General features: G+C 34.9%; 1 protein-coding gene across 1 annotated transcript in view; it reads left to right on the top strand.

Annotated features, from left to right (window-relative positions):
- The window catches only part of AP3S1 (adaptor related protein complex 3 subunit sigma 1), a 68,571-nt gene extending 46,474 nt beyond the window's left edge, over positions 1-22,097 (top strand). The window contains 3 exon segments of the mRNA XM_082621885.1: positions 11,882-11,989; positions 21,380-21,473; positions 21,476-22,097. Coding sequence (XP_082478011.1) covers positions 11,882-11,989; positions 21,380-21,473; positions 21,476-21,504 — 231 coding nt within the window. The 3' untranslated portion in view covers positions 21,505-22,097.
- Positions 22,098-22,585: the final 488 nt, after the last annotated feature.

The raw sequence follows: 22,585 nt of genomic DNA, 5'->3' as shown, positions 1-22,585 counted from the left end.
CATTTTAGAAAAATCAGAAAATATAAATAAGAGGAGAATAAATAGACACTATCTCAATTTCAGAGATTGCCTAGTATTAAAAGATAAACTGAGGCACACTAAAAATTTTAAGAGTTTATTTGAGTAAAAATTGATTCAAATTGGTCAGCACCAAACCGGAAGTGGTTAGGAATACTCCACTGACAGGAACTAGGGGAAAGACGTTTATAGAGAAGAGTCAGAAGCAAAGCAAGGGAATTATCTGATTGGCTATTGCTTAAGCACCTGTATTCTTTGGGAAAGCCAGGTTGGCTGTTTGTGATTGGTTGCTCTTAGGTGTTGATTTCTTAACCTTGAGGCATCTTAGGCTGAGGTTGTGCTTTGCTTATATATTAGAGCTGCCTCAGTCTAATCGCCTCCTTTTTTTAATTAACACTAGTGTTAACATTTAACATTTTAGAGTATGTGTATTTCTAGACTTTTTTGTACAAATGAGTACTGAAACAAATATGTCTTTAAAAAAATCAAAAATAGGATCACATATGTAGTCTGTATAGCCTGTTCATTTCACACAACAGTATATCACTGTTTTGAAACCTGCCAAAATTAGCTGGCCTAAACTCTTGTTTTAAATTTTTTTCAATGCAATGAGAAAAAAGCTTCAGTATAACAAGAGTTAGAGACCAGTAAAATAGGCATTTCCTGTCCCTGTACTCTGTGTCTAAAACAATGCTAGTCTTGTTTTCAGCCCTTCTATGAAAGTAGGCTTGTTTTCAACTTTCAAGCAGCCCTGGACCTTCCAACAGTCAGAGATCTCCTAAATAGCTCAACTCATTTCTTTCTAGGGGCAAATACAGAGTTTTGTACACAATCCTCTGTATGCTGTTATACTACACTTGGATAGAGGGAAGGAGGAAGTTGTAAAGAATACCCCTTTTGTTATCAGTCAGGATGGGCTAGTTTATGCTGCAGTAACAATATCAGAGTATTTCTAATTCACACAGTATGTTTATCATGTCCCACATTCTGTCAGTCTGGAATCCATGGTGACAAAGCTGCCAGTATCTGGAAAATCATCCGTTTTTATGTCAGAGAGAAAAGAGTTTTCATGGGTAAATTTATCTGCTTTTCAAACTATCACACATGATAGTTTTGCCAAATGTTTTGCCACTACGAGCATGGATCACTAACTTTCTAGCCTCCAATATAATAGTTTCCATGTGGCCTACTGCCCAACCCCTAAGTCAGTGTCTTTTCCTTTATTGTGATTGTTATCAGTTTCTCATTACAAACCTTCAAGTACTAATTTGTGTATCAGTCACATAAGCTAATATTTGTAGTCACCCTGAAGTAGTGGAACAGCACCCCCTGCCCAAAATTGATTTGGATGTAGAGACTGAAGATACCACATGTACACCAAGAGGATCTGATCTGAAAAGGTTTATCGTTCACATAATAAGCTTTTGTGGGGAAAACAAGGAACAGCGACTATCTTGGGGTTTTATGTGGTTAGGGGATAGGGCTGGGTTGAGGGTTTCCACATGCAGGCCAGGTCTTGTGTAAATTAAACTTCCTGCCAGTGCAAAGGAAGGAGCACCTGGACTTTCTTATCAACTTGCCCATATGTGGGCAGAAGAGGAAGGGAGAACAGTGGGACTTGAAAGCTGTCAGCAGGCAGGCATCAAAAATGGAGTCAGACTCTTTATTACAGCTAAGTTATGCTGTGGTAATAACACCTAAAATATGAGTAATTTGGTTTATTTCTTACTTATACTGCATGGCCACTGTGGGTTTGCTGGGAAGGTCTGCTTATTTGCGCAACTGTGTTACCTGCCCATTTCCTGAGCACTGTGGCTTTAATTGGGCAGCCCCAGGTTGTCACCACTACTGCAGCACAGCATCAAATCCCAGGGCAAAGATGAAAGAGCTAAAGATGTATAAAGAGCTTGGTTTAGAGCATGTATGACATGTATTGACAGCTATAAAAGTGCTCTGTCTACTCCTCCCTGCATTCACCCCATCCCCCAAAAGACCAGGGTAAGGGAGATCTGATTGGAGGCCTCAGTGTCTTTCCTACCCTCCAGGCCAGGAGAATGAAGAATTAAGAGTGAGACTGGAGAGGTTTCCTCTAGCCCAGTCCCTCTTAAGGAGTTTGATAGCCTATCCTTAAACCACAGGACACAGAGTGAGAGTCTCCTTTTCCTTTCACCACCTGAAGAAATCTAACCATTAAGAGTATTTCAGGGCTTCCCTGGTGGCGCAGTGGTTGAGAGTCCGCCTGCCGACGCAGGGAACACGGGTTCGTTCCCCGGTCCGGGAAGATCCCACATTCCGCGGAGCGGCTGGGCCCGTGAGCCATGGCCGCTGAGCCTGCGCGTCCGGAGCCTGTGCTCCGCAACGGGAGAGGCCACAACAGTGAGAGGCCCGCGTACCGCAAAAAAAAAAAAAAAAAAAAAAAGAGTATCTCAGCAACCACACCTAAGTACCAGTGAGCCGACAGAGAAAAAAGAATGCCATCTCAACAAGAGAGATGAGGAACAGGCTGAACAATCAGAACATATGCTCCATGAAAAAGAACTACTAGAGGAGATCGGTGAACACTTGAAATTTTAAAATGGTAAAAAGTGCTTAAGGAGATGCAATTCGAAAAGGTCTTCCTGGGGCTTAAAAATGTGTTTTCAAACTGTAGAGTTTAAAGAAGAGAGTGGCCACAGTTGAGGCTTGAATTACAGATAGAAGATGAATGCAGGAAATAATCTCAAAGCATATAATTGAAAGATTAAGAGATAGAAAACATGAAGGAAAAGATATGAGAATATGAAGTATTTAACATGTATTATAAAAGTATTTTGAAGCTGTTATCCACCTGGGGGAAAGGAGAGTAGGGAATAACAGAGCATTTAGTAGGAAAACAAGGCATCTCAGTGGTAGAAAGACTTGATATTTTACAAATAGGAATAAAGTCATATTTGTTTGATTAAAAGAGCAAGGAAAGAGATAGTCTTCATTAATAAAAATTATAAACAGTAGAATCTCTTATTTAAAAGGGGAAAATAATACAAATAAAATCTGATCAAGACAACCAACTTTGGGGGAAAGGGAAATTATTTAAAATAAATGTATTATTCAGTATAGTAAGTGTGAATTGAATGAAACAATCCATTAAAAGTCAGAGATGATGGGTTTTAAAAGGTGCAGCTTTGGGGCTTCCCCGGTGGCGCAGTGGTTGAGAGTCCGCCTGCCAATGCAGGGGACACGGGTTCGTGCCCCGGTCCGGGAGGATCCTACATGCTGCGGAGTGGCTGGGCCCGTGAGCCATGGCCGCTGAGCCTGCGCGTCCGGAGCCTGTGCTCCGCAACGGGAGAGGCCACAACAGTGAGAGGCCCGCATACCGCAAAAAAAAAAAAAAAAAAGGTACAGCTTATATAGGAAAGACAGGATAAATTCTAGAGTATTTCCCTTTATTAACCAGTTTCCATAACATTTGGTTCCCTAGTAGTCACCAGAAGTGATCATTGAATTTCTTTTTTTAGTACCCTTGTGACATATGAATTTTAACATAATTGATTTGTTTTAATCCACTGTGGATATTATTCTTTTTGATGCTCAAATTGCCCTATCTTTGGCCAGTGGGGGAACCCCTTCACGTTGTCTTCTGGGTTCTCTTGACATGACCCCTCTCCCCCTCCATGGACTTTGATAGCTGCTTTGTGTTCTGGTACAACTAGATGTTCCAGATTCACTTTATTTATTTCCTACTCTAGATATGTTATCAGTCATTCCTTCTAGGAGCCCTGATTTTTTTTTTTTAAAGTGGGAAATGGTATGGAGAAACCTAGTCTGGATGGAGGTGCTTGTAATTATGAGGTTGATCATTGTTTCTCCACCTTTTCTATGGGCAGAGCATCTTATATATTTTTTGCCTTAGCCCTCATGTTAGTTTTCTCTCTGTAAGATTCCTTTTAGTGGATGATGATGTATAGAAATGACAGTCCTAGCACCATGTATGCTCGTTGGTAGAGGTGTGATTATTACTTCTGGTTCTCAGTGAACCAAGCTAGGAAATAGATGTATGTACACACACACACACCTGCCTATTTCTATATCTTTATATATATTAAAAATCATTGAGTTCTTCTTAATACCCCAGCGTCTAGTGCAACACTACAGAATTTATTCTAGTCTTCATCTTTTACATATCTGCGCTTTGCTTCTCTGACAGTGAGAGATTATTCTCATTCCTATTATTTGTATTATTGTTGATGCATTTACTTAATTTGCTTAATCCTTCCTTTCTATAACCCAGCTCCTGGCTGGGCCGTTCAAAGTCAGACATGCCAGGCTTCACCCTCCCCTGCCAGCTCTAGTCAAATGCTTGGCACCCCCCCTTCTACTGAGCAAGTTGTTAGAAAGTCAAACCTGATAAAAAATAAGGCATATCCAATATCTGAGTATCTGATGGCTGAGAATTTTCCAGAATTAATGGAAGATGCCAATCCACAGATAAAAGAATCACAAGCAGAATAAACAAAAAGAAACCTACACATAGGCTAATGATAGTAAAATTGAATAGCAGAGAGAGAGCTCTTAAAATCATCCAGAAATAAAAGACATATTACCTTCACAAGAGCAGTGGTCAGACTGGGAAGTGACTTCTCAACAGCAACCACAGAAGTTAGAAGATGTTGTGTTGAAAGAAAGTAACTGTCAACTGTAGTTCTAAAATTAGCAAAACCATCTTTCAAGATTACGGGTGAAATAAAAACATTATTTGAGAAATAATGAGGGAATTTGCAACCAGCAAGCCTTTGGACTAAAGGAAATTCTAAAGAGGGCAATTTACACGGAAAGAAATCTGAAATATAAGGAGTGAGTTGAAGAGGGAAGAAGAGCAAAGAAAGAAGTAAATTTGTGGGTAAGGATAAAAGAACATTGACTGTTAAAGTACTTATGAGATTAAAATGAAAAAAAATTGTAGCATTAAAATACAAGTCAACAATAACACATAAGCCAGGAGTATTCTAAGGTCTTTTAATGAGCATCCATGACCCTTATGATAAACAGCCTTTAAAAAGGATTTCTGGGGCTTCCCTGGTGGCGCAGTGGTTGAGAGTCTGCCTGCCGATGCAGGGGACACGAGTTTGTGCCCCGGTCCGGGAAGATCCCACATGCAGCAGAGCGGCTGCGCCTGAGAGCCATGGCCGCTGAGCCTGCGCGTCCAGAGCCTGTGCTCCGCAACAGGACAGGCCACAACAGTGAGAGGCCCACGTACCGCAAAAAAAAAAAAAAAAGGATTTCTGTATAATCAACCCAAAATATAGAATAGCAAGTAGAACAGCTTTTTAGTTTTTCAGACTTGAATATTTTGAATTTTCCGATTTGAAACATTCATATTCAGTGTAAGTATAAAATGCATTGTGTAACAAAATAGAATTACTCTTACCTATTACTCTATTTATTTATTTTTGGTTTTTGTTTGGCCACACAGCACGGCTTGTGGGATCTTAGTTCCCTGATCAGTGATTAAACCTGTGCCCCTGCAGTGGAAGCGCTGCATCCTAACCACTGGACCGCCAGGGAATTCCTTTACCTGTTGCTTTAAATTACTATACCACTGTTGCTTTCTATTGGTCAGCAATTAGCAAATGTCTTCATTATTATTAGTATATTATAGTATGTTAAAGTATGTTATATACTTAACCTTTCTATTTTGTCTTGAAAATTTTATCAAAATTTTGATGGCTAACAAAATGTACTCTTAATTCCTTTCAAAATTACTTACAAAACTGTCATACTTTAGACTTTTCTTTCATGATATAATATTAAAGAAGAGAGAAGTTTGTGTGGGGATTATGCTCTTTAGCAGGAGAACCTGCTCAACTGCATCAATCTCAAGATATTATCCACATACCTGTAGAACCGATTATTTCCTTAGCAAACACTTTCTTCAGGTTAATAATATTATCAAGTGAAAGTTTTGTTTTGTTTTGATTTTTTGGCTGTGTTCATTGCTGCATGCGGGTTTTCTCTAGTTGCAGCGAGTGGGGGCTACTCTTCGTTGTGGTGCGCGGGCTTCTCACTGCAGTGGCTTCTCTTAGTTGTGGAGCACGGGCTCTAGGCGCTCAGGCTTCAGTAGTTGCGGCACACAGGCTCAGTAGTTGTGGCTCACTGGCTCTAGAGCTCAGGCTCAGTAGTTGTGGTGTAAGGGCTTAGTTGCTCCGCGGCATGTGGGATCTTCCTGGACCAGGGATCGAACCTGTGTCGCCTGCATTGGCAGGCGGTTTCTTAACCACTGTGCCACCAGGGAAGTCCCCAGGTGAAAGTTTTGATTTATATAACACTTTGATATGTCAGCTATCCTGTTGGAGAATAATTATACAAAAATTTAATATATTTTTAGATTTAATGAAGCTCTGATAAATATATTTTGAGAGGATATATTTCTGAAGCTAAGCTTTTTTCTTTTTTAAATGTTGGTAGTGACTCCAGAAAAACCCAAAGACACCCATTTTCTTACTTAAATTTTTTCATTATAGCTTTTATTTATAAATACCTGTAGAGCTAAAGCATGACAAGAAAATATCATACTTCGTTGATTCTAAAATGCTGATTTTCTTTCACATTTTAACATTTTTGAGATCAGTATGCATTTACAATTCTATAGCTTGCCATAATTTTTTTTTTTTTACTTTTTCTGGTAGTTACATTTTATTTTTTTAATTTATTTTCTTTTGCCTCGTTGGGTCTTCGTTGCTGCGCACAGGCTTTTTCTAGACCACTTAATCTTATATGTTACAGTAGTTTTAAGCAAAAGTCTCAGGTTCTGCATTGACACATAAAAAGACTTACTGTTTAACACATGTAAAAAGTGGCATGCTTCTCTTACCACTCACAAATATTCACCACCTTTGAGCTACCTCTTAAATAACTTAAATAGGTACATGGCCATTGCCTTTAATATTGTTCCTCTGAATGATCTCTCTTACTCTTTAGGAAGGTTTTTTTTTTAAGCAATATATGCTCGTGTTAAAAGTTTTCAAAACAAACAAACAAACAAACAAAAACTATGAAAGAAAGCTAAGTCTCCTTTCTTCCTCAGTCCTCCAGTCCCATTCTTTAGGCAACTACTATCTATTAAAAAATATTTGCAGCACATTATATACCTATTGGAATGGTCAAAATCCAGAATACTGACAACGCCAAATGCTGGTAAGGATGTGAAGCAACAGGAATTCTCATTCATTGCTGGTGTGAATGCAAAATGATACAGTCACTTTGGAAGACAGTTTGGCGATACCTTAAAAAACTAAACATACTCTTATCATGCAATCCAGCAATCGTGCTCCGTGGTATTTACCCAAAAGAGTTGAAAACTTATATCTGTACAAAAGCCTGCACGTGGATGTTTATAGCAACTCTTTTCATAGTTGCCAAAATTTTAAAGCAACCAAGATGTCCTTCAGTAGGTAAATGGATAAACAAGCTGTGTTATATTCAGTCAATGGAATTTTATTCAGTGCTAAAAATAAATGAACTATCAAACTCTGAAAAGACATTGAGGAACCTTAAAATGCATATTACTAAGTGCAAGAAACCAATCAGAAAAGGCTGTGTACTATGTGATTCCAACTATATGACATTCTGGAAAAGGTAAAACTATGCATATACTGAAAAGATTAGTGGTTGTCAGGCTTGGGGAGGGAGGGGGATGGGTGAATAGGTGGAGCATAGGGGATATTTAGGATACTCTGTGTGATACCATAATGATAGATATATATCATATTTATCCAAACCCATAGAATGTACACCACCAAAAGAGAGCTCCTGAGGTAGACTATGAGTTTGGGTGATTATGATGTGTCAGTGTAGGTTCATCAGTTGTAACATATTTACCACTCTGGGTAAGCTGTGCATGTCAGAGGCCAGGCTGTATGTATGGGAAAGTTTCTGTACCTTCCTCTTAATTTTGTTGTGAACCTAAAACTGCTCTTAAAAAAATAAAGTCTTTTTTTTTTCTAATTATTTTCATGCCTTTCCAGAATTTTTCTGGGTATATCCAAGTGTGTGTATGTGTGTAATTTTTTTAGTATACCTCAATGGGACCATATTATAGATAGCGTTCTGTCCCTCTCATTTGTTCATTTAATAACTTACCAATATTTCTGAGGAATCTGTATATTTCTCATTTTTAGGTGTGTGATAATAGTGTAGATTCACCGTTTTGGTTTTGTATTTTTCTTTGCTCTTACCAACAGTTTCATTGATCATTCTTGTACATATATCTGGTTCCAGTGACTTTTATTATTTTATTAATTCATAATGCTCATAACTTTCAATTCAATTTTTTTTTGTCGTTCTTTGTTTTTCCCATTTAACATCTTTATTGGAGTATAATTGCTTTACAATGGTGTGTTAGTTTCTGCTTTATAACAAAGTGAATCAGTTACACATATAATATATCCCCATATCTCTTCCCTCTTGCGTCTCCCTCCCTCCCACCCTCCCTATCCCACCCCTCTAGGTGGTCACAAAGCACCGACAATTCAATCTTTATTTTCTTGTAGAACTGTGGGAATAATGTGTACAATGTGATCTCATTTGTGTACATTAGATACACACACACACATATATAACAAGTATATGCATAACAAGTTTTCTAGAAGGATATATAAGATACAATTAACTGTGATTATCTTTAGATAGAGGGACCTAATAACAGAAGCAGAGGATGGTAGAGACTATTTTTATATATAAGTTTCTGTATGGTTTATATTGTGATTTAAAAAAAATAAAAATGAAATTTAGAAGTTACGGTCTATGTCCAGAAGAAAAAGGCAAAAATACACTGTTAGTGTGGTATTTGCCACTTTTTAAACACTTAAATACCTATAAAAATTCATAAGAGAGAGTGAAAACTCGTTGAACTTTTAGGTAAACATCAAAGCAGTTTAGTAGATGAGTTGTATTATAAGCATATTGTTACCCTTTTATTTCCATAAAAATCTGTTTTAAGTAAAATTTATAAAACAAAATACTGAAATATGTCAACCATAGAGTTAGGGCTAAGCTAAAAGCAGAGCTTTATCGTCCTCTTTCTCTTATTAAGTCTGCCAAAAATTCTTGTCAATTCTTGGAACATGAACTTTTCTATCAATAGACATGTTCACCTTCTTAATTTCCCCTCCTCATGTGACACACCTTACTTTGGACACCATAATCTGAATAGTATTGGAGTAGCCTCCCAATTACTAGTTCTCATTCCCACGATGTTTATCTCCTTACACTTCTTATTTATTTATTTATTTATTTAAATGTATTTTATTTATTTATTTTTGGCTGCGTTGGGTCTTTGTTGCTGTGCGTGGGCTTTCTCTAGTTGCAGCGAGCAGGGCCTACTCTTTGTTGCAGTATGCGGGCATCTCATTGTGGTGGCTTCTCTTTGTTGTGGAGTATGGGCTCTAGGCATGCAGGCTTCAGTAGTTGTGGCATACAGCCTCAGTAGTTGTGGCTTGCAGGCTCAGTAGTTGTGGTACACAGGCTTAGCTGCTCTGCGGCATGTGGGATCTTCCCGGACCAGGGCTCGAACCTGTGTCCCCTGTATTGGCAGGCGGATTCTTAACCACTGTGCCATGAGGGAAGCCCTCTCCTTAAATTTCTACATAACATATTGTACCTCCTCACTGAGAATACACTCTTTAGGCATTTATTATCTTTATAATAAGTGAGATTATGTTTAAGAATTTAGCTCACAGGCCCTTCAGTTGTATTTTCTGTCTCTTCTGGATCTGAACTGGCTTTCATAGGAATTATTTTTACTTTAAGGACATATTTACATACATTTCTTAGAATTTCTTACATATGACCCACATTTGTAGGCTGCTCATATTTTGTTACCTCTAAAGTTGGTAGATGTTTCAGTATTGCTGCAATCTGTAGTTTCCACCAATCTAGTGCTTGTGTTCTGAGATGTTTCGAAAGGCAATAGTACGATGTATATGTAGGGATGAACCCATAAGAAAGCCTGAGCAAAATGAGGGTGGTGGAGTTGTTACACTTCTATCAGCATTACAAGTCATGCTGTTGCATAATAATTTGTTTTAAAAAGAGAAGAGGAATTTCCACTGCTAAAACAGAAGTTTTAATGAATCTCTGTACCCTGGCCATGGCCTTTCTTTCTAAACACTTTTTATGCATACAGTACCTATTAGCTATTATAAGGTAATTTTATTTTATCACCTAGTTATCTTCTTGACCTTTAATTGAATTTTCATAGATTATGATTTGCTGTATCAATTTCATTTATTATTGTTAACAGAAGAAAGCAAAGTATTGGACTTGGATCACTCAGATTTAGGTTTGAGTCATTGATTTACCACATACTAGCTTATGCGTCTTGAGTAAGCTGGTTTATTCTCTCAGCTGTAACAAAGGTTAATGTGAGAATTAAATCAGATACTGTAAGTGCAGCATCAAAATGGAGTTTTAATAAATGGTATCTAGTAACAGAAAAGATAGTAGTAGAAGTGATGATATTTAGCACTATTGTTTAAAACAATTGTAGCTTCTGGTTTTGTTTGCTAAGGAAAAGTAATTTCTGTAATTCTTCAAAATTGGTATGTGAGGTGTCCATCTTTGCAAAATGAAACATTAATAAATAATAGGATATTTTAAAAATCATGAGTACATTTGCATGAAATCTTAAAAAGGAATGAAAATCAAACAGTATAATTATATATTTAATTTTTCAAAGATTTTGTTTAAAAAACCTATTAGGTTTTTTTTTTAAGCACCTATTAGGTGCTTCACTTGAATTTATTTAATCCTTATGATAATTCTATGAGGTACCCGTACTTTTTCTACCTCTCTTTTACAGATAAGGTAACAGAGAGGTCAAGTAACTAACTTCTGAAGGGTATACAACTAATAAGTGATAGAGTCAGTATTTATACCTATCTAATTTCAGAGTCTCCATTCTTAATGCTGCCACATTATTTTTTAAAAATTATAGCACAGTATACTGTTCTGCGACACTCCAGCTTTGACTTGGTGATTTTTGATCCAGTAAATACTTTATGACAAAACACCTGGGTTATAGTTTTTCTCCCCAATGGAAAATGTTGTTTTTTGTCATTGTAAGATGTATTTGATCATAAAAAATCTGAGTAATTAGATATATAGAGAGGGCTTTGGGGTAAAAGCATTATTAAAGTACCTATAATATAAAGAAACTTTTACTTCATTTTAAATCTAGAGCCTGTAGGAATGCCACATAGCCTCATTGAGTACCTTGAGCATAAAACAACTTAATAATTACTGACTAAGAAGCAGGTATAGGGCTTCCGTGGTGGTGCAGTGGTTGAGAGTCCGCCTGCCGATGCAGGGGACGCGGGTTCGTGCCCTGGTCCGGGAGGATCCCACATGCCGCGGAGCCGCTGGGCCCGTGAGCCATGGCCACTGAGCCTGCGCGTCCGGAGCCTGTGCTCCGCAATGGGAGAGGCCACTACAGTGAGAGGCCCGCATACCGCAAAAAAAAAAAAAAAAAAAAGAATCAGGTATAAAAGGCCTTTATAGGTCTTTTTTTTTTTTTAGCATTAATCCTGATACTATAATGGTAGCTAATGTTTATTGATTATTTACTTTGTTTTGGGCACTTCCATGGTCACTGACCTCACTTAATCTTTTCATCAGTCTATGAAGGAGATACTATTATTATCTCTGTTTTACAGCTTATTAAACTAAGATTTAAAGAGGTTTGTATAATTGCCTAAGGCTTCACAGTAGTGACATAAGTGTATTATGAGTCTTCAAATTATTTTTATTTTACAGCTCATAAAATAGCAGTATTTGAAAGAAAAATTACTGGGATCATGAAACATTCTTATAGTGAGTTTTCTTTCTTTAGGTTCACAATATTCTTGCAGAAATGGTGATGGGGGGAATGGTATTGGAGACCAACATGAATGAGATTGTTACACAAATTGATGCACAAAATAAACTGGAGAAATCTGAGGTAAGAATGGAAAGTGCTTTAGTTAATGAAGGTAGTAATAAGCATGATCATAAATTATGCATGATTTGTAGCTTTCACTGTTTGTCCTTCAGTATCACCCTTTAGGTACAGCTGGTATGCTTATTCGATTTTAAAAAGAAGTGGAATATACACATTTTAGTATGTTAAATGTTCTGTGACCACTATCCACCAAATAGGTTTGTGTATTCTTTTAACCACAGTCGTAATTGCTTTGGGTAATGGATAAAATTCCCAATTCTTGTTGCTTAAAAAAGAAATTATGAATAATGCAATCAATATTTGTTATTAAACCTGAGTCATTAATTATCAAGGAAGTCTTAGAACTGGTTTTCTAAAGAGATATAAATTTAGTGTTTTATAAAACTATTTCTGCAAAAGGAAAGGAGAGAAAATGGAATTCTCATAAGGAAGTAATGTTATAATGGGTGCTTAGTAGGCCTGAGTGCACATTGAAAGAAGAAATTCAATGCTCTAATCTTTTAATTCTGGATCCTTCCTAAAGTTCACTGACAAGTTAGCTAGATCATACATTCCATATAATGATACACGTATTCATGGCTTTTATTGCATTCTAGAAGAGAAAGATTTGGTTAGTTATATACAGCTAACTTTGTGCTGCTAAATTGAGTGAATGAGGACCGACCGGCAGTTTAGCCTTTTGTAAAACTCTACTTTAGAATTGTATGACTCTTCCCTCAGTAACAAGGCTGAATATCAGTAACAGGTGCTGTAGCTGAGCCTCTCAAGTTTACATGATTTTGGTTGTTTCTTATTGCTATACAGAAATTTAGAAAGATGAATAGTCTTGATATCTCATTCAATACTACACATGTTTGAGGATACTCTTACCTTTGGTATTTATAGTCATAATGCAGTAAATAATTTTATTTATAATTATTAGTACAGTTATTTGGTTGATCTAAAGTAAATATTACTATAAAAGCAGAAAGATATTAAAAATTTGCTAGCATTAATTTACAACAGGTGAGTTCTGAAGAATTTTTATCTTGTTGGCTCTTCAAAGGATCAGCTTAAAATGCTGTGCTCATTGAAATGGAATGAAACACAGGATGGTGGATAAATCTGAAATCTGAGGATTAGAAACAGTTGAAGTTTTATATAAAAACATTTTCTAATGTTCTGTTTTAAATTAAAATAGTCCTTCATTTCTCCTTATCTCAAGTTATCATCCTCCTTGGTTTCCCAAAGGAGAGGGTTGTAATGGGGAAGAGCTTAAAATTATGACTCTTTTTAAGTAATTGTATATATTTTGTGTGTTCTACAGCCAATTTTTAAAATACTGGTTTTTGAAAAGGGAAAACAAACTAGATTAATAGAGAAAATTTTGTTTTAGGACAAGGAAAAGGGCTAAGAATATTATTTAATAGAGTTGGCTTGCAGTGTATTGTTCAGTATGGCAAAAGGTTTACCATAAACTCTAAGGTATAGTTTTTAAAGTCTTAAAATGATAACTTGAAATTTATGTCTGTTAAACCTTGCTTTACAAAACTATATGGTTATAGATTTTAAATGCCAAGAGACAGTGATACAATCCATTAATAATTAGTCTAAAATGAGTGGATATGTGGTAATTTGTGAATTCCATGTAATCATCTGTAAAAATATATCGACCTCTTGTCTGGAATTATCACATTTCCAGGTATTTAACTCCTTTCCATTGGTGGTGCCCTTCCTCCCGCCTGCCCACCTTTTCCTCCTTAGGTTTGCTATATATAATATTGACAGAAGTCATGAAGGACCTGTAATAATTACATAATGGATATTTGCTTTTTGATTGTCCAGTAAAACTTTGTTAATGAGCCAGTTTTTTTTTAATCTATAAAGAGCAGTAAAATACAGAATTTACATTTTCAGTGGAAATAGTTATAAGAACATTATAACTTAAAGTCCTTTAACAGAAACATGCTATTTAAAATGGTTTTGAATACTGGTGAATATTTGTTTTTCATCCACTGATTATCTTTTAACATGTATAATCATTTGTTATCTGCTACCAAATTAATTTTTCTTTTTCTCCTTTACAAAAAAAGTATGTTTTAAAACTGATGGATAAACTAACATATGTTTATCAAGTGTTTCTCTATATGTGATGTCTGCTAATATTTTCCTCATAAAGTAGGATTTTGAGTCACAGTGAAGCCATATAGTTCTGATCATACTTTAAGAAACTGTGTTGAAATAATGTTGATTTTGTGTAATTTTTCAGTAATTTTCCTATATTTTAAGTATGTTTGGAAGGCCACCAGCTTTATACCAGACGCAGTGAAATGTCAAGAGTTTTCATATGGGTTCCTTTTCCATGTTATTTAAACTTGTTATATCTACCAAATATATGACTGCAGAATAATCCAAAATTATTTGAGAGCAAGCTATAAGCTTTTATTAATCTTACTCTTACAAAATTTTAGTTAAAATGTATCATGTAAGCAAAAAGCTACAAAGTAAATCTTAAAGTTCAGAATACCATGATTGATGAAAAGACCTGTTTATCATGTTTTAAAAATTAATTTAAGTAATGTTTAGAATATCATTTATCTTTTAAAAAGCCTGGATATAATTAAGATACAGCTTTTAAAATATAACATGGATGTATCGAGTTGCCTTTACTTTGTCAGAAATCAAAGATTTTATTATTTTATCTTAAAAGTAGTATATTTCCGGTAACAGTCAAAAGTGAACCAGTTTAATTCCCATTACCTAGACAGGTAGAAGCAAAGATCACCCAGATCTTTAAAGAGACGAGAAGCAAAGATATGCTCTGAATATATTTTCATCTATCCTGCTTTGATAGATAAATGGTTTACTATAACATTGGGGTCTTGGGAAAGGAGGGTTTAAGCTGGGAGGTTGGTGGGATTTGGGGGAAGTGTAAGAGGCACTCAGGAATCTGCCTAGGAGTAAAAGGACTCCCTGGGGGTGGAGGTAGAGGGGTGGGGTTGGGGAGACTTGTTAGCTTTTATGTATTTCATGTGATTTTCAAGATGAATAAATGGGTCTGAATTTAGTCACTACTTTTTAAAAGTCAGTCCTCTTTTTTCCGAACATCCTGATCTTTCTAGCTCTTTCCATTCTTCTCTCTTACAGACCTTTATCTTTCAATCTCCCAGACAGGACAGGTAGACAAGGTATTGCTGACTTTGAGAAAAATGTACTTTAACAAAGGGAAAGCAAAATGATGTCAAAGGCAATTAATTATTTAGGCCAGACTCAAAAATTCTTTGTGTTAATGAACCCATATAGTCCCTGTAGCCTATTTTCCATTCTAGTTTCTCCTTGTAGTTTATTCATCTTTTATTGGACTTAGTGTATTTTACTAGTATATCATTGATGTCATGTTTGTTCTGTTTTGTGTGCCTGCATTGTAAAAGGAAAGTTTAAGTTTTTTTGTTCTTTTTTTTTAAACATTGTCATTTAACTGACAAATTACATTTGTAGAAATGACAATTTACTTTGTATGTAAATCAGAGTTTATTTTTAGCATCATATGGCAGAACCTTAATTTAGCTCTCACAGATTTTTTTCCCCCATGTTTCTAAATTAGGATTCTAGCATAAAATTGTATGCTGGGTTTTGGAAGCTGTGAATTTACAAACCAAAAGCTGAACCTTTAGAGATTAGCATACAAAGTGGGAACTGGTAAAGGCTTAGAACAGTGACTGTTAAATAGTCCCCTTCTCCCCACCTAATGGTTTTCAGTTCCAAAGTCTTAACAATTGCTTTTGCAGTTTTGACTAACAGGTGAATATTAGAAGTAGCCAACAAAAAGTAAGATCAGAAATCTTCTAAAATAGAAATAAATACTCTATAACATGGAATTAAATATATTGACCAAAATAAAATGGATCTTCACTGTAGCAACCTTCTGATATCCAAACATATCATAGTGAGACTCAATAAGGTATTGTAAACCCTGAAAATTTTTGCAAAGCATATTGGCAAAAATTGGAAATGTTTTAAATAGACTCCTAGCCGTACAAAACTAAATTTTCTCTGCTAGTTCCTGTGCATTTTACACACCATAAGTTACCTGTGTGAATTACTCTTTAAACATTTCCATGTAGAGATGGTGATGAACAACTTTTTTGTACAAAGCCATTTCAAAAAAATGAAAATGTTTATATACTTCCATTTAAAAATTTCAAAATGAAAATACTTTATTGAGTGTCATGCAGGGAAAAAAATGTGTAAACTTAACAAGTTAGATTAACCACTTTAGTAATTAGAAAAATGCCACTGGGAATTTGGCATTGCCTTTTAGACACTAAATTACTACTTTCTGGATGTGTTTAAGAAGCAGCAACATACAGGTAGCTTTACAATTTCTTATCCCAAGTTAGTGGGATATGTATCATGAAGCTAGGGACACCACTTTTGGACCCTGGATCTGTATTACTTTATCCTGGGAATAGAAAATATGTAATGGCCTCATTTACTCCATTGATCTCAATTACTGCCAGTTTCTATGTTCCAGTCTTTAATTTATGTTAAATTGCTTTTTCTACCAAAGAACCATCAATCACTTAGGTCTTCCATCACTAGAACTAGTAATTTGCTTTTTTTTTTTTTTTTAAATCAAGTATCTATTTTCAAAGAATAGAGAACAAGAAAAGCGGCCCTAAGATACAGATGTTGGAAAGCCAGCTTGTGAGTTGGTTCTGCCCCTCTACTTTGACATGCACAGTTACCCTCTTATTCAAAATTATGATGAAGACCCTTGAGGTCACTTGTGAGGGTCAAAACTATTTATATTAAATCCATAAATGACATTGGTCTGCTATATTTATTTCACACAGGTAAATCCTATGCTAGAAATTAAAGCTGTAATTTAAGATTACATAAAATGACTAGTACTGAAAGGTTTAAAAATTTTTTAATATTCTCATTTTGATAAAAATTTTCATAAAATGCCATAGTTCTTGCTTACTAGAGGACCGTCATCAGCATTTCTAATCTGTTTATAATTGCAGTATTAAAGCACTGCCTTTAAAGCAAAGAGCAAGGCTGTCCCCAGTTTAAAAGTTATTCTGCCTTAAATTCAGAAATTAAAATATTGACATTTTCTATTCTGCTCAAAGCATGCTTTCAAAATCTGCCATTATTTTGTTAATGATTTTGAGTCTGAAACCATTTAATACTGTGTTTATTAATGTTGATGTTCTTTCACCTTGCTGTTAGGTCAAAATTATGAATGTGCATATAGCAACTTCCAGCAGGATGGGTGGGTAAAGGTTTTAGTATGTACAAATTATTTCAACTACCATCTTATTATGCTATATATCAAGCTTGAAAAAATATTTTAAGATGGTAGGATATTTTATGTGTTAGATGAAGTAAATATCTAGGTTCTTTCCTTTTCCCTTGGAGAAAGCTAATTGCTTATTGCATGAGGAAAAGGGAGTCTTCAGATTCTTTGAAATATATTTTAGTAATGCTGCTTTTTCAGTTTCGCTTGCACATATTTTGTTTATTTTTGGGTCTGGCAATTTAAAAACAAAATCAAAAACAAATCATATCCATCCATTACTATCTTTGTGATTCAAGTGCTTGAAATTTCTGAGAGTATGTCTGTATAAGTCTTCTGTTTGGCCTCATTTTGGTATACTTGCAGACTTCATTTTGTTTTCTTTCTCTTAATTCTGTTAATTTGTTTAATCTCATGGGAGAGAAAACATGACCATTCTTTTATATGCTGTACTTCATTCTTCCATCCGATTCATACTCTTAACTGCTTTGGATCCATGTATTTGTTTTTGTTAGTGGAGTTGCTGCAGTTTACCTGCCATGGTGGTGCTCAATTATAACAACATAGATGGAAACAAGTTATTTCTCCAGTAGGGTTTCATTCTTTTTATTTCTCCTTTATGTCAACTGTGTAATCTTAAATCTATAAGAACTATGCTGTACTGTCAGAACTATCTTATTTTTACATTTTAAATTGTACATACCACTAACAAGTCAGGTAAACTTAATTTCTGTAAATTATAGTGTTCAAAAAAATTGTGTTTAATAAAAGTTATCTTGTTGTTCTGAGTATATCTTACTAAAAAAAAAATCTTAACTAAGATGAAAATTCCTTTATACCTTTGTGTTGGCAAACTTATTTCCTAATGGCAAATTACCTCTTTTACATTTTATTCTTTAATAAAAATGTTTCAGAGTTCACGTTCGTGGAAGTCTGAAACTGAAATGTGTTTTATAGCAGTTCTGGTGTTAACTACCTGAGTGACATGAAGTTTTTTTTTTTTTAAACCCTGAGTTTTTGTATATAAACATTGACAGCTCATTTAAGCATCTGAGTAGTGATCAACAGTCCTTCTCATATTTTTCTTTACATTTTATATTCTACAGAATCTGATTTCTTAAAATGTTAGTTTAATTAAAACTTAATTGAAGTACACATTACAATTTTTAAATTTACTATTATCTAAATTTGTGACATAACTACACAAAAGTATTGAACATGCTTGAGAAATAATTTGATTCTCTTGATTCATTTGCGTGTTCTGAGTAGTTACCATCCTTTGCATGTCTATGGCTTGCTGCTTATGTTTAGAGAAATTGTAGTTTGTTGACTTAGAAACTTCTTTTGGTTTTACATAATATGAATTTGGCACATGTATGCTATTGAAATCAATTGCTATATTGACTTTATGTATTCTCATTAGCAGCTAACAGTCAACACCATCTGTGGTCACAAAGAAACGACTTAATCTAATGACATTTAACAGGATGAAGTTTTATTCTTTAGTTTAGCTGCTCATGGTACAGGATATTATGGAAAAGAAGGCTTCTTGACAATGACATTTAATACTAAAAAAAGTATTTTTACTACTTATAAATGTTAACCATAGCATCCAGTAAAACAGACAGACGGACACACACATACACACCCTACCTTTTCTCTCTTTTTCTCAATAATAAAATCCTCTAATAATTCATGCTTTTAAAATGTTTATAGTTAAATACCTTGTCATTACTTTTCTATAGCCTACTCATAATTAGCACCCTGTACAGAAATTCCGAAGTAGAAATAGTGGCAAATTGATTTTTTAATTAGAAAAAATATAAAATCCTTCTACTGGAAAAATGATACTTAGTTCCAGGTTATCTGTAAGTTTGTAAAATAATTTTTTTTTTTTTTTTTTTTTTGCTGTACGCGGGCCTCTCACTGTTGCGGCCTCTCCCGTCGCGGAGCACAGGCTCCGGACGCGCAGGCCCAGCGGCCATGGCTCACGGGCCCAGCCGCTCCGCGGCATATGGGATCCTCCCGGACCGGGGCACGAACCCGTATCCCCTGCATTGGCAGGCGGACTCTCAACCACTGCGCCACCAGGGAGGCCCGTAAAATAATTTTTGTTCCCTTGGCAAACAACATACTTCCTAGCAAAAGGAAGCTCTTTGAATTAGAGTCTTCTCTGATTCTCAACCATTCTAAATTTTGGGAGCTAAACACTGAACTTGAAAAGATCAAGTTAAAGATCCTTTTGAATATGATTCATGCTACCCTAAATAATATTCATCTATATCTCCAACATCTTTTGGGGGGCAGTTGGAGAGAGGTGGGGTATAACAAAAACTGCATTGCTTCAGGTAGGTATAAATGTAGAGGTCAGTCAGATTTTTAGTTATACATCAAAAACGACTACACTCCATTAAATTATAGAAATTGAATTCTCCAACCCTATTCAGTCTTTAATTGGGTATGGAGTTTTTCATCCATATCACCCTTATCATTGCCTGTGTGGACCATATAAAATACTATTTTACTGATTTTTCTATTATTTCCAATTCTAACTTGATAATCCATGGCTTTTATTTCATTGCTTAACAATGTTTGTATCCTTTATTCAGCAAATAGTTTACACTGGCCTATTTTGTATCACTCAAGATTTTTCTCAGGTAACAGCTTTATTATTATTATTTTTTTAATTAACAAAAGAGGTAGGATTACATGAGAGAAAAAAACTAAATTACAAAAAGGGACATTAAAACTAATCTTTCTGATTACATGGACACTGTCTCATATATGTAATCTAAGCAAAGTAGAAGATTTGTTTTTGTTACTTAAATGCTTTTGTGCAAGATAATGTATGACACTGAATTCACATCTGTTTGTTGGCTTTATTACATAACCTGAATAAAAATTGATGAAATCTAATTGGTATATAAATTAAACCATAAAAATATGAAGACTGTTGATGTAGCTATTTGAGAAAGGTGATATATATGCATTTTTCTTTATTTTTAAGCATATTTTCTCTCAAAATTATTTCACAAATTATAAATTTTCCAACTAAGATGAAAGCCAAATATTGTACACTAATGGTATTGGAAATTTTAGAATTCATTTATTTATATACATCCTACCTTTTGCATTTATGCTGTTCTTTCTCTAAATTTGCATATTGTAAACTGAACATATGTTGAATCTACTTTATATGACAAAATATTTTTAATCATTATATTTTTACTAATTCATTGAAGGGTTGGATTGATCCTCTTCTTGCAGTTTCATTTTTAGGCAGAACCGTTCTCTTTGGATTGAGGCTTCACTTTATTTTTTTTTAATTTTTATTGAATTTGTTACAATATTGCTTCTGTTTTATGTTTTGGTTTTTTGGCTTCGAGGCATGTGGGATCTTAGCTCCCCGACCAGGGATCAAACCCGCACCCCCTGCATTGGAAGGCAAAGTCTTAACCACTGGATCACCAGGGAAGTCCTGAGGCTTCACTTTAAAAGCCTGATTTTTTTTTTAAATGTCCTAGAACTTTCCTAGAAAAGTTTAGAAGAGCCTCTACAATTTTAAAAAATAATTTTTAAAAACTTTATTGTTTTGAAATGTTTTAAGGGTTTAGCCCTAAAAAAACTAAACGAACATGATTTATTACTTTCAGTTTTTATTTCACAGCATTTATTAATAATACATGACAGTTGAAAAACAAAAACCCAAAATCTATCACAGTTGTTGCAAGAGATGTCTAATAAGGAAACTAATGTAAAATATGCTTTATGCTTATATCATAAGTCCGTTAAATCAAAATATAAGTGAAGACCTAGCTTTGTCATTTGAATATTGTGTGTGATGTTTCTGTAGTCAGGTTAATTTGTATTTAGATCTTTACATTGTTATCACTGCATGTATTCACTGTATTTTTTAAGGTGTCAACTGTTTTCTCTTTATAGATTAGTATTTCAAAGTAACCATTCCATACCAATTCAAACTACCATCTGGTCTCTAAGCTTGTTTTATGAAACTCTTTTATCATTGTCCTCCAGTTTTAGTGTTTTGTGATGGGCTACACCTGAGCTGTACATTTTCTTTTTCTTTTATTTGCTTCTGTATACAGGCTGGCTTAGCGGGAGCTCCAGCCCGTGCTGTATCAGCTGTAAAGAATATGAATCTTCCTGAGATCCCAAGAAATATTAACATTGGTGACATCAGTATAAAAGTGCCAAACCTGCCCTCTTTTAAATAAAAAATTTAAAAGGCCACTCCCAGGTAAAATCCGGGGGAAATGTCATCTAAGTTTACCATGCAGTTGTTTACCAAAAATAGAGGAGGAGAGTCTAAACTTTTGCTCTTGGATTTAAGTCAAGGTACTGTATAGAAGTTATGTAAAATCAGTATGGAAGTTCATTGTTGCTTTTCTTGCTCAGTGATTTTGAAGAAATTGAGTAGTTACAGTGTGATTTTTTTCTTTATTTTCTAAACTGCATTCCTATGGCCACCTAAGGCATGCCTCTATGTATTGGCTACTACAGTATTTTGAAAAGTGTTTGGGACATTTCTTTAAATTATGTATAACCCCAAATGTTGGTGTTTTGTATGGATCACAAATACAGCATTCCTTAATTCTCTCTGTTATTTGTCAGAATTGTTATTTAAAGAATGAAGTATGTATTGCATGAAAACATTATGACCTTTTTTTCTTAGTTTAAATAAACTCCAAGGTAACTGGACTTCTAAAGCACCGTTCTGTTTGCCTGGTATCTACTTTAGCAATAATTTTTTTTACAACCCTCTGACTCAACGAAGTAAATAAAAGTATATTTTATCACTGTTAAGCAGCTGTTAATGTTGATTTATTTAATTTATACTTATATTTTTAATATTCAGAACCTCATTATTCTAAAACTCGATTATTTCACAAGTCAAGAGTAGTGTATCTCATTGTATATTGTGTAGGATGAGATCTGGAGTGGGAGATGACAAATCTTTTCTAAAATCCATATTGAGAAATTGCAAAATCCGTTTTATACACATAGGTTTAAGTCTTGCATCTGATCCCTTCTTGCTAAGATGATGAAAAATAATTTCATAGCAAATACTTAGTTGCTTTTGAACACAAAACCCTTTGGGGCCCCACTTGTTTCATCCCAAAGTCAAGACTTTCTTAAGTCCTAATACTCTCATATTCTGGTTTCTCATAATTTGCCCACATTTTCTTATTTAATCTTATCTTGGGATTCATGAGTGGGATTCTTCTTCCAGTTAGACTAAGGTTTTCCTTCTAATTCTAGTCCTCCCTCCCCAAATATTATTTTTTGAAACA

This window comes from Mesoplodon mirus, assembly GCF_964341445.2.
Source record: "Mesoplodon mirus genome assembly, chromosome: 5".
Classification (NCBI taxonomy): Eukaryota; Metazoa; Chordata; class Mammalia; order Artiodactyla; family Ziphiidae; genus Mesoplodon; species Mesoplodon mirus.
This window is presented reverse-complemented; position numbering and strand designations above follow the sequence as displayed.